This window comes from Somniosus microcephalus, chromosome 3 (genome assembly GCF_052327205.1).
Source record: "Somniosus microcephalus isolate GS21.2 chromosome 3, FLI_Smic_1.0, whole genome shotgun sequence".
In the NCBI taxonomy this organism is placed as follows: domain Eukaryota; kingdom Metazoa; phylum Chordata; class Chondrichthyes; order Squaliformes; family Somniosidae; genus Somniosus; species Somniosus microcephalus.
Window position 1 is genome coordinate 374069575 of NC_140989.1, and position 17883 is coordinate 374087457.

Genomic DNA, 17883 nt, shown 5'->3' on the forward strand with positions numbered 1-17883 from the left:
GTAACTCCCCACACTGACCGGGAGTGACCGTAACTCCCCACACTGACCGGGAGTGACCGTAACTCCCCACACTGACCGGGAGTGACCATAACTCCCCACACTGACCGGGAGTGACCGTAACTCCTCACGCTGACCGGGAGTGACCGTAAATCCCCACACTGACCGGGAGTGACCGTAACTCCCCACACTGACCGGGAGTGACCGTAACTCCCCACACTGACTGGGAGTGACCGTAACTCCCCACACTGACCGGGAGTGACTGTACCTCTCCACACTGACCGGGACTGGGGGACTGGGGCACTTTGGGCTTTTGTGAAACATTACACTTTGACCCCAAACCTGCCCCTTTCCTGCCCAGGTACAGTCAGAACCTACAGGAAGAAACAGACACTCAAACCTTCCACACTGACACAAATTTAACGAAAGATAAACTAGTTCTAATGTCTGGCGATGAATCTCCATTTTGTGCTGAATTACTGAGCGTGTTGTTGCTGGATTGAGTCACGCTGAATAATAACAGGGAGACTCAGTCACATCCTGCATTACAGAGTTTGCCTTTCAAACCCTCAACCTACTTGAATGTACCGAAATCCCATAATAACAGCCTGTCACCGGCCTCACTGCATTAAATCATCGGCTCTGCGGACCAGATTCCCGCTAATTAGTGATCGATCCGCTTCGAGCTACAACACAGGCAGTGAGTAGACCCGGAGAAGCGACTGATTGAGTCGACATTGGCTCCCGGTCCAGCAACACCTCCAATTTATAATTCTCATCCTCACGTTCAAATCCCCCCATGGTCTCGCCCCTCCCTGTCTCTGTAACCACCTCCAGCCATAAGACCCTTCGAGATCTCTTCACTCCTCCAGCCATAAGAACTTCCACTCCCTCAGTACTGCCCCTCCGACAGTGCAGCGCTCCCTCAGTACTGCCCCTCCGACAGTGTCGCACTCCCTCAGTACTGCCCCTCCGACAGTGCAGCGCTCCCTCAGTACTGCCCCTCCGACAGTGCAGCGCTCCCTCAGTACTGCCCCTCCGACAGTGCAGCACTCCCTCAGTACTGCCTCTCCGACAGTGCAGCGCTCCCTCAGTACTGCCCCTCTGACAGTGCAGCGCTCCCTCAGTTTTCTGCCCTTGCAGCGCGTTCCTATGCAGAGCTAGACAGGTAGCTAACAATTTGATATCTTCCCATAAAAATCACAAGGCTTGACTTTTCTTGTAAACTTTACTGAAAGATTCTTATTGTGAAACTGAAATACAATGCAGAAGTGGAAGCACACATTCGTACACAAGCACATAACTGATAATCATACACAAACTTAGGTAAGCCTGAGCAACACAGTACATTTGGCATGTAACTTACCAAAACACGTGGAAACACAGCTCACTGTGAATATACATTTAGCAAACTGAAAGGCATTCTCTTACATTCTCTTTAAATTAGCCCTGTACATAGTGCATCAAAATACAGCTACAAGTTAACCAGCTAGACACAGAGAGCGAGCAAGTCACGGCTAGCTGTGCAGGTTTGCTTACAGAGAAAGTTTACAAACTAAACATTTTCTGCAAAATATAGTGTTCACTAATCATCTATAACATTCTCAAGTACTTACAGACAAATAGTGTCCAAGGCCGAAGCGTAACAAGAAAATAACTGCAACACCATGTGTCGAGCTGCAGGTCTTGTGATATACAGCAATTTTACTTTACTGCACTTTACTGCGCTTTACTGCACTTGCTAGGTACCAAATATCCACTAGGTGGCGGCACACAATGGGAATCGACCCAAATTAATTAAACCCCTGAATTAAATTGAAACTAACATAAATTCCTAAAGGAAGGCAGCACACTCAGTACTGCCCCTCCAACAGTGCAGCACTCCCTCAGTACTGCCCCTCCGACAGTGCAGCGCTCCCTCAGTACTGCCCCTCCGACAGTGCAGCACTCCCTCAGTACTGCCCCTCCGACAGTGCAGCACTCCCTCAGTACTGCCCCTTCGACAGTGCGGCGCTCCCTCAGTACTGCCCCTCCGACAGTGCAGCACTCCCTCAGTACTGCATTAGTGTCAGTCTGGATTATGGGCTCGAGTCTCTGGAGTGGGACTTGAACCCACGACCTTCTGACTCCGAGGCGAGAGTGCTGCCCACTGAGACACGGCTGAAAGGCCCCTAACTTGCCAGTACTGTATAAAACCCGGCACAGGACTCTATAAACCCGGGATTGGGACCATCCATTGCCATCTGCCTGATACACTGCAAACCGTAACTAGCCGGGAGTCTGATGTTCTCCCCTCACTGCTAAAAGCCTCAGTGTTCCCTCCCTCCCATTCCAGCCATTTCCTCCCCACCTCTCATTCCTGCAGCATGTGGCCCTCTCGCAGTCTGCGACCCGTCTACGTCCTGTCTACGTGCCGTCTACACTCTCTGTCTTTTCCTTGCAAGACTGCGAATGCTTTGGCCACTCGAACCGGTGCAGTTACCTCGAGCTGCTCTCCACCGCCATTTGCGTGAGCTGTAAGCACAACACTAGAGGGCGACACTGCCAGTTATGCCGGCTGGGCTTCCACCGAAACCCTTCAGCACAGCTGGACCACCACAACGTTTGCCTCGGTCAGTTCCTGTTACAATCTCCGCTCTCGCCTCCTTCCTTCACCCTTCTGCTTTCAGCCCGAAACAAGGTAAAGCAACAAAGAAAATACCTTCGATAGTGCTGAGCAAAAGGGTGTCGGAAATCAACTCCCCTTTCCCCAGTGACTAGGCCCCAACCCAGCCTTTCCCTAGCGATGAGGCCTGGTCCAACCTTTCCCTGGCGATGAGGCCTGGTCCAGCCTTTCCCTAGCGATGAGGCCTGGTCCAGCCTTTCCCTAGCGACCAGGCCCCAACCCAACCTTTCCCTAGCGATGAGGCCTGGTCCAGTCTTTCTCTAGCGATGAGGCCTGGTCCAACCTTTCCCTAGCGATGAGGCCTGGTCCAGCCTTTCCCTAGCGATGAGGCCTGGTCCAGCCTTTCCCTAGCGACCAGGCCCCAACCCAACCTTTCCCTAGTGATGAGGCCTGGTCCAGTCTTTCTCTAGCGATGAGGCCTGGTCCAGCCTTTCCCTAGCGACCAGGCCCCAACCCAACCTTTCCCTAGTGATGAGGCCTGGTCCAGTCTTTCCCTAGTGATGAGGCCTGGTCCAGTCTTTCCCTAGCGATGAGGCCTGGTCCAGTCTTTCCCTAGTGATGAGGCCTGGTCCAGTCTTTCCCTAGCGATGAGGCCTGGTCCAGCCTTTCCCTGGTGATGAGGCCTGGTCCAGCCTTTCCCTAGCGACGAGGCCTGGTCCAACCTTTCCCTAGCGATGAGGCCTGGCCCTTGCTTTGTTGCGGTGAATCGAAAGCCCTGTGTTTTGATGATATAACCGTTGCCTCCCTGTCTCCATTGCTTTTCAGGAATTTGTATGTTGTTTGTACTCTCGGTAAACGACCATCCCGACTCGTAGCAGCGTCGCTCGCCTCTGCTCAATGTTGCCCCTCCCCCCAGTGTCCAACAACAATCCTCTCTCCATTTCCTCATCTCCTCCCATTCTCCACACACAGAATTACACAGAATGTCCAGCACAGAAACAGGCCATTCATAGGAACATAGAAACAGGAGGAGGCCATTCAGCCCTGCGAGCTGGTTCCACCATCCAGTTCGATCAGGGTTGATCTGTATCGTAACTCAATCAACCCGCCTCGGTTCCGTAACCCTTAATGCCCTTACCCAACAAAAATCCATCAATCTCAGTTCTGAAATTTCCAATTGACCCCCAGCCTCAACAGCTCTCTGAGGGAGAGAGTTCCAGATTCCCACTGCCCTTTGTGTGAAGAAGTGCTTCCTAACATCACCCCTGAATGGCCGGGCTCTAATTTTAAGGTTCTGCCCCCTTGTTCTGGACTCCCCCCACCAGAGGAAATAGTTTCTCTATCGACCCGATCAACTCCTTTAATCATCTTAAACACCTCGATTAGATCACCCTTTAACTCAGGGGAATACAAGCCCAGTCTGTGCAGCCTGGCCTCAGAATTTAACCCTTTTAGCCCCGGTGTCAGTCTGGTGAATCTGGGCCGCTCCCCCTCCAAGGCCAGTCTATCCTTCCTGAGGGTCGGGGCCCTGAACTGAACGCAGTGTCCAGATGCAGTCTATCCAGAGCTCTGTGCAGCTGGAACATAACTTCCTCCCCTTTGTGTTCCAGCCCCCGAGAGAAAGGCCAACATTCCATCAGCCTTTCTCATTAGTTTTTGTACCTGTCCACGAGCTTTTAGCCCAACTGGTCCGTGCCGGTGTTTCTGCTCCACTCGAGCCTCCTCCCGTCCTTCCTCATCTCACCCTATCCTTCTATTCCCTTCTCCCTCATGTGTTTATCCAGCTTCCCCTTCAATACATCTGTGCTATTCTCCTTAACCACTCCCTGTGGGAGCGAGTTCCACATTCTCACCACTCTCTGGGGAAAGAAGGTTCTCCTGAATTACCGATGGGATTTATTAGTTGATGCGCTATCAATTACTCATAAAAGACTGAGAGTTAGAAGAGTAACTAAAGGCTTTTATTAACAAAAGAATGGAGGTCTGCCTCGAGTGGTCGACCGGTCCATGATACTAAGGGCTGGGGAGCAGTCACCTTTATACTAGGACCTGTGGGAGGAGTCATCCGAGGCATGTCCAGGCATGTACACAGTGGAATACAAACAGGACAAACAGGAATACAAACAGTGGTTTACCACATTCACCCCTTGTTTAAAATTGAGTCCGGCGGGGTGAAGTGTATTAAAAGTTAATGTATTGGAGTCTCTCCGGAGGTCTTGTCTGCCGCTGTGATCGGCGTGGCGACGGCAGGGGTAGTGAAGCTTCCGGCGTCGAGTCCAGCGTAGGCTGTGGCACAGGCGTGTCGTCCTCGTAGATGTCGAGTGGGTCGCGGGGCCCAGGCCTGCCGTCTGCTGGGGCTGGATATCGGATCGTGGGGGGGGGTGGTAGTGGGTAGTGGGTTACTGTGGTCCCCGAGGGTGCAAGGTCTCTTATGGAGACTGTGTCCTCCCGCCCGTCCGGGTTTGCGATGTAAGCATACTGGGGGTTGGCGTGGAGGAGGTCGACCCTCTCGACCAGGGGGTCCATTTTATGGGTCCTCACGTGCCTTCTCAGTAGGACCGGCCCTGGGGACGTCAGCCATGGCGGTAGCGACGTCCCTGATGTGGACTTCCTTGGGAAGACAAACATTTTCTCATGAGGGGTGGCGTTAGTGGCAGTGCAGAGCAGTGACCGAATAGAGTGGAGCGCATCGGGGAGCACATCCTGCCAGCGGGAGGTTGGAAGGCCCCTAGACTTTAAGGCTAGCAGGACGGCCTTCCAAACTGTCGCATTTTCTCTTTCCACCTGTCCGTTCCCCCGGGGGTTGTAACTGGTGGTCCTGCTTGTGGCAATACCCCTAGTTAGCAGGTACTGACGGAGTTCGTCGCTCATAAACGATGAGCCCCGGTCGCTATGGATATAGCTGGGGAAGCCGAACAGGGTGAAGAGGTTGTTCAGACATTTAATGACCGTGGCACTGGTCATGTCCGGGCAGGGGAAGGCGAACGGGAAACGGGAGTACTCATCAAAAATATTGAGGAAGTACACATTGCGGTCGGAGGAGGGGAGAGGCCCTTTAAAATCAATGCTCAGGCGCTCGAAGGGGCGAGTGGCTTTTATCAGGTGGGCCCTGTTTGGTCTATAAAAGTGTGGTTTGCACTCAGCGCAGACTTGGCAGTTCCTGGTCATGGTCCTGACCTCCTCAATAGAGTAAGGCAGGTTGCGGGCCTTGATGAGGTGGAAGAACCTGGTGACCCCCGGGTGGCAGAGGTCATTGTGGAGGACCCGTAGTCTATCGATCTGCGCGCTGGCGCAGGTGCCACGCGATAGCGCATCCGGGGGTTCATTTAGCTTCCCGGGCCGGTACAAGATCTCGTAGTTGTAGGTGGAAAGTTCGATTCTCCACCTCAAGATCTTGTCATTTTTGATTTTGCCCCTCTGCTTGTTGTTAAACATAAAAGCAACTGAACGCTGGTCAGTGAGCAGGGTAAATCGTTTTCCGGCCAGGTAGTGCCTCCAATGACGCACAGCCTCCACAATCGCCTGGGCCTCCTTCTCAACAGCGGAGTGTCTGGTCTCCAGGCCTTGGAGGGTTCGTGAAAAGAAGGCCACGGGTCTCCCCGCCTGATTGAGGGTAGCGGCCAGGGCAAAGTCGGACGCGTCGCTTTCCACCTGGAAGGGGATGGATTCGTCCACTGCGTGCATGGTGGCTTTGGCAATGTCCTCCTTGATACGGTGGAAGGCTAAGCGGGCCTCTGCCGTCAAGGGAAAAGAGGTGGACTTGATCAGCGGACGGGCCTTGTCCGCATAGTAGGGGACCCACTGGGCGTAATAGGAGAAAAACCCTAGGCACCTCTTCAGGGCCTTGAGGCAGTGGGGCAGTGGAAGTTCCATAAGGGGACGCATCCGGTCGGGGTCGGGGCCGATGACTCCGTGTTCCACAACACAGCCAAGGATGGCGAGGCGGTTTGTGCGGAATATGCACTTCTCCTTGTTATATGTCAGGTTTAGGAGTTGGGCGGTGCGGAGGAATTTTTCGAGGTTTGCGTCATGGTCCTGCAAGTCACGGCCGCAGATGGTCACATTGTCCAGATATGGGAAAGTGGCCTGCAACGCATTTTGATCTACCATCCGGTCCATCTCCCTTTGGAAGATGGAGACCCCGTTGGTGACGCCAAAGGGAACCCTAAGGAAGTGATAGAGGCGGCCGTTTGCCTCAAAGGCAGTGTACTGGCGGTCCTCAGGGCGGATAGGGAGCTGGTGGTACGCTGATTTCAGGTCAATGGTCGAGAAGACGCGGTACTGCGCGATCTGGTTGACCATATCAGCTATACGGGGGAGTGGGTAGGCGTCCAGCAGGGTGTAGCGATTTATTGTCTGGCTGTAGTCGATGACCAGGCGCTGCTTCTCGCTGGTCTTAACGACCACAACCTGGGCTCGCCAGGGGCTGGTGCTGCCCTCAATAATCCCTTCTTTCAGGAGCCGCTCCACTTCGGTTTTAATGAAAACCCTGTCCCCGGCACTGTATCGCCTGCTCTTTGTGGCGATGGGCTTACAGTCGGGGGTGAGGTTAGCAAACAGTGGTGGGGGGGTGACTCTGAGTGTGGAGAGGTTGCACCTGGTGCGCGGCGGGCAATTTGGAAGCTGCTGGCTGCGGACTGTGAGTGGGGGTAGGGGTCCACCGTACGCCATCGTAACACTTTTAAGGTGGCACTGAAAATCTAACCCCAGCAGGACGGCAGCGCAGAGGTCAGGCAGGACCAGAAGTTTAAAATGATCGTACACGGTCCCGTCTACTACGAGTGTCACCACGCAGTAGCCGCCGATGTCCGCCGACTGGGACTCGGAGGCCATAGAAATCCGCTGTTGCGCAGGCAGGACTGGGAGAGAGCAACGCCGCACCGTGTCGGGGTGGATGAAGCTCTCCGTGCTCCCAGAGTCAAAAAGGCAGATTGTATCGTGACCATTTACCTTAATGTCCATTGTGGAACTGGCCAGTTGGTGCGGTCTCGCTTGGTCCAGTGTAACGGATGCCAGCGTAGGGGTCGGTGTGTCGCTGCGGGTATCAGATGAGGCGGTGTCGGGGGTCTGCTGCGTCCCGGCTGTCGTCCAAGATGGCGGCGTCCATGATCCCCTTGTGGCTGGAGGCGTCCAAAATGGCTGCTGTACCGGTGATTCGCACACGGCCGGGGAGGTCCAAAATGGCGGCCCGCATGGCCCACACGCGGCGCTGCTGGGGTTCGGGGTGGCTTTGGCCCTGCAGACGCTAGCGTAGTGTCCCTTCTTCCCGCAGCCCGAGCAGATCGCGTTTTTTGCCGGGCAGCGCGCTCTGGGGTGTTTTGCCTGGCCACAGAAGTAGCATTTCTGGCCTTGGGGCACTGCTGTCTGGCCTTGGGACACTGCTGCGGTAGTTGGGCCGTTGTTGGGGTGTGGCTGGGGTGGCACGGCGCTATGAGGCGGTCCTACCGTGTCCCAGGCTGTCATTCCCCGCGGCGTCCACGGTGCAGAGGAGTAGGCATCCATGCCCTGGTAGGCTGCATCCAACGATAGTGCGAGTTCAGAGGCCTTGTTGAGGTCAAGGTTGCTCTGCTCCAACAGTCGCTGTCGTGTGTAATTGGATCTGTGGCCCGCTACAAAAGCGTCCCGGATAAGTTCCTCTGTGTACACGGGGGCCTTTACATCCTTACAACCACAGGCCCAGCCAAGCACAGACAGTGCCTGAAGGTATTCCACGGTCGATTCCCCAGGTTGTTGTTTACGACTCCCCAGGAGGTGCCTGGCGTACACTTCGTTCACTGGGCGCGTGTACTGGTCCTTGAGGAGCTTGATAGCATCCGCGTACGAGGTCGCGTCTTGGATGACCGAGTACACTCGGTGGTTCACTTTGGAGGTCAGGACATCCAGTTTGTCCTCGTCCGATTTGATTGCTTCGGAGGCGGTCAGGAATTTTTCGAAACACTTAAGCCAGTGAGTAAACTTGGTGGATGAGTCCGCCTCCCGATGATCTAAGTCCAGGCATGCTGGTGTGAGGATCTTCTCCATTATAAAAATGTTGTTAATAAAATTGATGCGCTATCAATTACTCATAAAAGACTGAGAGTTAGAAGAGTAACTAAAGGCTTTTATTAACAACAGAATGGAGGTCTGCCTCGAGTGGTCGACCGGTCCAGGATACAAGGGCTGGGGAGCAGTCACCTTTATACTAGGACCTGTGGGAGGAGTCAGCCGAGGCATGTCCAGGCATGTACACAGTGGAATACAAACAGGACAAACAGGAATACAAACAGTGGTTTACCACATTAGTGACTATCTTATATTTATCGCCCCTAGTTTTCGACTCCCCACAAATGGAAACATCTTCTCTACGTCTACCCGATCAAACCCCTTCATAATCTTAAAGACCTCGATCAGGTCCCCCCTCAATCTTCTCTTTTCTGGAGAAAAGAGCCCCAGCCTGTTCAGTCTTTCCTGATAGTTATAACCTCGCAGTTCTGGGATCATCCGTGTGAATCTTATTTTGCACCTTCTCCAGTGCCTCTATATCCTTTTTATAATATGGAGACCAGAACTGTGCAAAGTGCTCCAAGTGCGGTCTAACCAAGGTTCGATACAAGTTTAACATCACTTCTGTGCTTGTGAATTCTACCCTCTAGTGATGAACCCAGTGTTTGGATTGCTTTTTCGGGCCTTGTTAACCTGTGTTAATTCTGTGCCGTCGCCCCAGGGAGTGGAACACGGGCCGTGTGCAGTCAGTGTGTGGGGGATTGAAGCTGTTTGTAAAGTGTTGGAGACTTGTTTCACCCCCAGAGTCTGACCCTCCCTTGTCCCGGCTCGCACTCATACCTGTGGCTGAGGTTGTGTCGATGTGTTTTATGGGGAACAGCCGTGTGCAGTGTGTGTGTTGTCTTGTTTCTGCAGACTGTAAGTGTCACCCTGATGGCTCGCTCCACCATCGCTGTAATGACACGGGATATTGTGACTGTAAGGAGGGGGCAACAGGGCCCAAGTGTGACAAGTGCCTGCCCGGATATTACTGGCACAGGGGCTGTCGAGGTAAGTAACTGTTCCAGCACCAGCCCCTCCCCTCACTCCGCCCCAGCTTCTGTGTGTCAGGGTCAGCAGAGTATCCGATAGCAGAGATACCGTGGGGGGAATCACAGAGGCTTTTAGTGAGTGAACCCTCCTGGACCCTCCCATCACCCGCCACACAATTAGTGGCACAGCTCCTCGCAAAGGGAGGTCTAGAGCTCAGTGATGGGCGTTTCATAGAATCACACAGCACAGGAGGAGGCCATTCGGCCCATCGTGCCCGTGCCGGCTCTTTGAAAGAGCTCTCCAATTAGTCCCGCTCCGTACTCTTTCCCCAGAGCCCTGTAAATCTTTCCTTGCTTCCCTTTTCAAGGATTTCTCCAATTCCCTTTTGAAAGTTACTGTTGAATCTGCTTCCACCGCCCTTTCAGGCAGCGCATTCCAGATCACAACAACTCGCTGTAAAAACATTCTCCTCATCTCCCCTCTGGTTCTTTTGCCAATTCCCTTCACTCTGTGTCCTCTGGTTACCGACCCTCCTGCCACTGGAAACAGTTTCTCCTTATTTACTCGATCAAAACTCGTCATGATTTTAAACACTTCTATCAAATCTCCCCTTAACCTTCTCTGCTCTAAGGAGAACAATCCCAGCTTCTCCAGTCTCTCCACATAACTGAAGTCCCTCATCCCTGGCACCATTCTAGTAAATCTCCTCTGCACCCTCTCCAAGGCCTTGACATCCTTCCTAAAGTGTGGTGCCCAGAATTGGCCACAATAATTGGACACAGACTTTAATCCTCAGTCTCACCTTAGGTATTTAATCATTAATTTATTCCCGTTCACACATCCCCCCTGTGCTCGCTGAGCTACATTGGCTCCTTATGTGGCTCTGCGCCAACTTTTCTCTTATTTACGCTCCTGTGAAGCACCTTGGGATGTTTTACTGTGTTAAAGGCGCTATATAAATGCAAGTTGTTGTTAAATAGAATCTACAGCACTCTGATCGATATTGAAATTCATTGGCCATTTACTCGCCCATTCTACGAGTTTATTCATGTTATTCCTGGATTTTGTCGCAGTCATTCTCTGTATTAACTACACCCCCACAATCTGGTGTCATCCACAAATTCTAAAAATATACTTCCAATTCCCGAGTCCAAATCGTTTCTGTAAATAGTGAACAACAGTGGTCCCAGCACCGATCCTTCTGGAACACCATTTCCCAGCTTTTGCCAGTCTGAGTAATTACCTTTAATTCTCTGTTTTTTGTTTTGTAGCCAGCTTGCTATCCATTCTGCTACTTCTCCCCTGACTCCGCATGCCCTGACCTTAGTCAAGACTCTACTACACAATACTTTATCCACGGCCTTTTGAAAATCCAAATATATTACATCTACTACATTACCCTTGTCTACCCTTTCTGTTACTTCGTAAAATAATTCAATAGGCCTGGTCAAGCATGACCTTCCCTTTTGGAATCCGTGCTGACTAATCTTTATTATATTTTCAGATTCTAGATGTTTTTCTATTACATCTTTGAGTAAGAATCTTTCCCACCACCGACGATAAGCTAATTGGTCTATAGTTCCCTGGACTTGTTCTATCTCCCACTTTAATTCTAGGAATCACATCAGCTGTCCACCAGTCCTCTGGCACTGTTCCCTTTTCTAATGAATCTTTATATATATGTAACAGTGCCCCTGCTATCTCTTCCCTAACCTCTTTAATATGCACGGATACTGTCGTGTATGTAACTGTTCTACCTTTAAGAGAATTATTGAACGTAACCGTCCACCTTTAAGAGAACTATTTTAGGTGTGGCACTACTTTATCTTGGCTGCTGTATACTGTAATACCGACGGTGACCACACCGGTATATAAGTGCTGTGTCAGGATTTATTGGGCAGATTCGCCCTGACCTTCGAATAGTAAAGTCCTGTTAAAGTTACTCTTGTAGTCTGTGTATTAATTCGCCATAATACCTACAGACTTTACAGTGGCGACGAGTTCGATCTTACCCTGCGGCAACAATGCTTCCGAAGCAGTTAACGAGCGTCGAGAAGAGGCAACCACCCTCGTCGTTCTGCTGAGAGAAAACTCGAGTCTGCAGAGCAAGGAAGAAGGAAGAATTCAGACACGAAGCCTTCCATCAGCAACAGGCACTGATTGTCCCTTCTGCCACGGTGGTGAGTGAGCCGATCAGCACGAGAAGCAAGTCGGCCACGGTGACTGTGAGTAAAGGGAAAATAAAAAAATAAACGGAGGATAAGGGCGGTGAACTCGACCACGGTCGGGGGAAAGGAGCCGGACAGAAGTCAGGCCCAGAGGCGCTGAGACTGGGGCAGCGTGGAGCACGGAAGCCGCGGTACAAGCGGGCTGGGAGACGCAACGGCGTCGTGAGACAGCTAGACAGCGACCGGCGAAAAAGGCCGGGCAGCAACCGAGGCCATGAAGCGCTGCGACCGGGATCGTAAGGCGCGGGAAGATATAAAAATAAATAAATCGCGGAGAACTCAGCCGCAGCCGGGGAGGAAAGCACCGGACTGCGAGAGGGCTGGGAGGCGCGATTGGAAGCCGCTGAGGGAGAAACAGAGCCCGAGCGAGCGGGAGAGACAGAGCCCGAGCGAGGGAGACTGAGCGAGTTCCAGCCCAGCGGCTGAAACTGTTCGCCGTCAACGGGTTGTACCCAGCGCCGGTTGCCCTGCCGAGAAAAGGGAACAAGGAACGCACTGAAGCCGACGCGCAGGCTGCGAACCCCGAAAGCCAGCGGTCGTCGCCCGAGGGAAAAGCTTACCCCTTCCGCCAGGGGAAGAAACGCGGGAAGCCACCAGTAGGCGGGGAAGAAGACAGAAGCGGGAAACCGCCATTTTGAAAGTGGGCGGGGAAAGAAGACAAGCACGGGAAACCGCCATTTTGGAAAAAAAAAGTTAAAGAAATATTTCGTTGTTGTTTCTCAGGAAGAGGGTGAAGATGCCTAAGCGTAGTAACATCAACGGGTTCGATTCCGATGTGGAAGATTGGGCCACGTATGTAGAGCGCATCGAGATATATTGTAAGGTCAATAAGATAGCAAATTATGACAAAGCTCTAACCTTACTAAACTCAATGGGTGCGAAGACATACGGGTTATTGAAGCATCTTCTATCACCAGCTAAACCGGCGGATCAGTCTTTCGCTTATATTGTTGCTGTCCTGAAGGATCATTTGAACCTCGCACCGCTGATGTTAGCGGAACAATCTAAATTTTACGTGAGAACGCAACTAAAAGAGGAAAGCAACGCAGAGTACCTGTTTGAACTGCGTAGACTAGCAAAATACTGCCAGTTTGGGGTAAATCTGTCAGAGGCACTGAGAGACAAGTTCGTGTGTGGAATGTCGAAGGAAGGAATACAAAAATGACTGCTCAAAGAGAACGATCTTACACTTGAGAAGGCTGTCCTTATTGCAGCATCGCACGAAGCCGCAGCGAGAGGCACGGCGGAAATGCAGCGGAAGACAGCGGTACTCAGTATGGATCAAATGACTTCGGGTACAACGAAATGTTATCGTTGTGGGAAGACAACACACAATCAGAACCAATGCTGGTTGAAAAACCAGGAATGTAGGAAATGTGGCAAGCCTGGTCACATAGCTAATGTATGCCAGTCAGGAAAGAAGACCAGCAATAATAAGTCACCGCAGAAGAAGTACAGAAAGGTACATAAGGTGACTGGGAAGAGTACAGATGAACAGAATTCGGATTCAGACTCCAACAGCAAGGAACTGGGTAGTCTGAGGATTCACAATGTGAGTAAAGAAGCTGACCGACAAACTATCTGGGTCACACTACAGATTGCAAAAGTCCAAGTGAAAATGGAAGTGGACACCGGATCGGCGTTGACGGTCATGAATAAGCAAGATTACAAAAAGTTGTTCAAACATATTCCCCTACGGGATACGGAGATAGTATTGCAGACATACACGGGGCATAAAGTATACCCCATCGGAAAGATAAAAGTCAAGGTGAGACACAAGGGCAAAGATCACCGAGGAATGGACATGTATGTGCTACCCGAGGGAGGTCCACCACTTCTGGGACGGGAGTGGATCAGGAAAATAAAGATAGACTGGCACTCACTAAACACAATGACGGTAGATTCCGGAAAGGAAGATGCCAAACCTGAACGGTTGTCCAGAATATTGGACGAAGCTAAAGAGGTATTTCAGCAAGGACTGGGAACACTGAGAGGAATTAAGGCAAAAATCAAGATTGCAGAACATGCAAGCCCAAAATTTTTCAAAGCCAGATCGGTACCTTACGCGATACGACCTGCTGTGGAGGCAGAACTGGAAGAGCTTGAACATTCAGGGGTACTGTCTAAGGTGGACTGGAGTGAGTGGGCCACGCCCATTGTTCCCGTCATGAAGTCTTCATCAAGTAACAAGCCAGGGTGACCGGGAAAGGTCAGCATCTGCGGAGACTTCAAGATCACAGTTAATCCGGTGCTTCACACGGTACAATACCCGCTTCTGCGGATTGAGGATATCTTTGCTTCATTGTCTGGCGGGAAACACTTCACCAAGATAGACCTGGCACAAGCATACTTACAAATGGAAGTCGAGGAAGAGTCGCGCCAGTATCTCACAATCAACACACACAGAGGCTTGTATCGTTATAATAGACTGGTTTTTGGAGTAGCTTCGGCTCCAGCAATTTGGCAGAGGGCCATGGAGCAGGTCTTACAGGGGATTCCAAGCACTCAGTGTTACTTGGACGATATCCTGATTACAGGAGAGGACGAGGAGGAACACCTCGCAAATTTGAAACTGGTGCTCACCAGGTTGAAGGAATATGGCCTTTGAGTTAATCGCCAGAAATGTGAGTTCTTCCAGAAACGGATCTCGTACTGCGGTCATGTCATTGACAAAGAGGGGCTGCACAAGTCACCTGACAAGATAGAAGCTGTCGTGAAGGCCCCCGCTCCGGAAAATGTATCACAGTTGAGATCGTTTCTGGGGTTGATTAATTATTACCACAAGTTTCTGCCAAATCTATCCACGGTGCTGCATCCGCTGAATGCTCTGTTGCAGAAAGAAGTACCATGGAAGTGGAGCGAGGACTGTAAGAAGGCCTTTCGCAGAAGCAAGGCGTTGATTACCTCTGAGGAAGTGTTGGCTCATTTCAACCCAACGTTACCTCTTCGTCTAGCTTGTGATGCTTCCCCTTATGGAATTGGAGCAGTACTTTCACACAAGTTACCAAATGGCTCGGAAAGGCCAGTCGCATTTGCGTCCCGATCATTGACCTCCGCTGAGCGAAATTATGCTCAGATAGATAGGGAGGCCCTCAGCCTTGTGTGGGGAGTAAAGAAATTCAATCATTACCTGCAGGGCAAGAAGTTCACATTACTGACAGACCACCAGCCGTTGGTGTCCATATTCAACCCTAACAAGGCCGTTTCCACTATGACAGCGCAAAGGCTACAGAGGTGGTCCGTGATACTTGGGGCACACCAATATGACATCGAATACAAAAGGTCCAAACAGCATGGAAATGCTGATGGGTTATCGCGCCTACCGTTGCCAGTAGTAGAAGAGGCGGCTACAGGGGACCCGGTAGAGATGTTCCACTCATCCATAGTGGAATGTCTACCAGTAACAAATTCGATGATCGAAAATGAAACAAGAAATGATCCGACTCTCTCACGAGTCTACGATTTAACAGTGGAGGGATGGCCAGCACATGGCGAACCAACGCTGCCCGCATTTTCGCAAAGAAAAGAACAGCTGTCAGTGTGCCGAGGAACCTTGATGTGTGGATCTAGAGTGGTGATTCCACCCAAACTTCAGCATAAGGTGCTAAAGGAGCTTCACGAGGGGCACCTGGGTGGAGTGAAAATGAAGAACCTAGCAAGAGCGTTTGTGTGGTGGCCAGGTATTGATGGAGACATTGAAGAAATAACCAAGAGCTGTCTAGGATGCCAGAAGGTCGAAAACGTGCCACCTCAAGCTCCTCTGCATCCATGGGAGTGGCCCTCATCTCCTTGGCAAAGGGTACACGTCGACTTTGCTGGTCCATTTATGGACTCAATGTTTCTAATCGCGGTGGATGCACACTCCAAGTGGCCGGAGGTAATAAAGATGTCCTCCACCACCACGGAAAAAACGATCACAGTATTAAGGACCATATTTGCTAGGAATAGCCTGCCGGAACAGATCTGTTCTGATAATGGACCGCAATTTGTGTCCGAAGAATTCAGGAAGTTCTTAAAAAGGAATGGGGTCAAGCACTACACGTCAGCCCCATACCATCCCACCACCAATGGATTAGCTGAAAGGTTTGTCCAGACCTTCAAGAAGGCCATAAAGGCCATGGGTAATGAAGACATCAACCTACAACATAAGGTAGATAACTTCTTGTTGGCGTACAGGAATGCAACACATGCGGTCACAAACCAAACTCCCGCCATGATGTTTTTCAATAGAAGACTAAGATGCCGGCTGGATTTGATTAAGCCAAACGTCAGAAGGGACGTAGAGAACCGGCAATTTCAGGGCATGAATGAAAGGCCAACTAGATCCTTTCAGATAGGTCAACAAGTTTTGGCCCGGGACTACCGTACCGAGAAATGGCAGCCTGGAACTATTGGGAAAAGGCTAGGGCCGCTGATGTATACCGTGGACATTGGTGACAGCATCATAAGGCAACATGTTGACCAGATCATAGGGTCATCCACAAAGGACCAACCTACTCCACAACCTTACACGGCTAATGTTGAAGCAGAGATACCCAGAGCACCTACCTCCGATCTGGTAATACTAGAATCAGATGAACCTGACACTGTCCTTCAAGCCGAATCGACCTTGCCAGAAGAACCTACTACCCCGCTGAAAACTACTACACCACCGAGGCGTTATCCGGACAGAGTCAGGAAGCCTCCAGAGAGACTGAATCTGTGAACTGTTTTGCATAAGTTGTATATATGTTATGATGTTATGTTAATGGGGAATAAGTATGTTGTAAGCTAAAAAGGGAGGATTGTAGTGTATGTAACTGTTCTACCTTTAAGAGAACTATTGTATGTAACCGTCCACCTTTAAGAGAACTATTTTAGGTGTGGCACTACTTAATCTTGGCTGCTGTATACTGTAATACCGACGGTGACCACACCGGTATATAAGTGCTGTGTCAGGATTTATTGGGCAGATTCGCCCTGACCTTCGAATAGTAAAGTCCTGTTAAAGTTACTCTTGTAGTCTGTGTATTAATTCGCCATAATACCTACAGACTTTACAAATACAATCCACCCGGACTAGGGGTTTTATCCTCTCTGAGTTTGATCAGTTTATCAATTATCTCCCCCTTTCCATCTTCAATGTCTTTCTATCTTTTTTGCTCTATTCCTCCAGTGTCATGTCCACCATGTTAATCTCCCTGGGAAACACCGAGGCAAAGTCTTTATTCAATATTGCTGCCATTTCACTGTCATTACCTGTCAGTTTATCGTGTGTATCCTTCAGTGGCCCGATCCCGATCCTGATTTTCATTTTGTTATTTATGTGTCTGGAGAATACTTTACTGTTGCTTTCGATATTCTGTGAAAATGTGGAGTTCCTCTTTCCTAATTGTTTGTTCACTGCTTTCCTCACCACTTCGTGTTCCCTTTTACAATCCGGGCTGACTATTCTTTATTATATTCTGGGTTTCGAGATGTTTCTCTAATAAAATGTTGTTGTGACAGTGAGAGCCTGGGAGCGGCGAGAGTTGAACCAATCTGTAAGGTGGGGAGATGGTCAATGAGCTGATCTTTCTTTTCTCTGGCCTCTTGCAGCGGGCGTGTGCGATAACTTGCTGACACAGTGTCAGAACGGAGGAGTGTGTGAGGACAATGGGAGGTGTCGGTGCCTCGCTCCCTACACCGGGCTCCTGTGTGAGAAAGGCCAGTGCGGGGAGGAAGCGGGAGGGTGCGTCTCCCAATGCCCATGGGTGCCCACCTTACACCGGCTACTGCTGTCGCTGACTGCGCTGCTAACCTCTGCTAACGGCCGCCCGCCACTCTGAGCCGCTTCCAGCGCCATGGCCGCTCACGGGAAGGTGCGAAGAGCGCAGGAGAATCCAGCCTTTACTACGTCGCCGTTAGAACACGCTCCCCTCCCCCGACCCCCCGGGAAAGGCAAACTGGAGCCGAGGCCGGAGCCCAGCCACCCACCCAGCCCGACTGGATCTGAGCGCCCGGAAGGAATGGGCAGTCAGTGGGGACTGGACTCTCTGACTCCCCGCGGGCCCGAGGCAG

General features: G+C 51.1%; 1 protein-coding gene across 2 annotated transcripts in view; it reads left to right on the forward strand.

Moving 5' to 3' along the window:
- The window catches only part of LOC147122447 (netrin-G1-like), a 36473-nt gene extending 18822 nt beyond the window's left edge, over positions 1–17651 (forward strand). Inside the window, exons 4-5 of one of the 2 annotated variants that reach the window (XM_085983602.1) lie at positions 9500–9634; positions 17422–17651. In XM_085983602.1, coding sequence (XP_085839728.1) covers positions 9500–9634; positions 17422–17651 — 365 coding nt within the window. The remainder of the gene's footprint in view (positions 1–9499; positions 9635–17421) is intronic. The other variant, XM_085983603.1, reaches the window with a different exon arrangement.
- Positions 17652–17883: the final 232 nt, after the last annotated feature.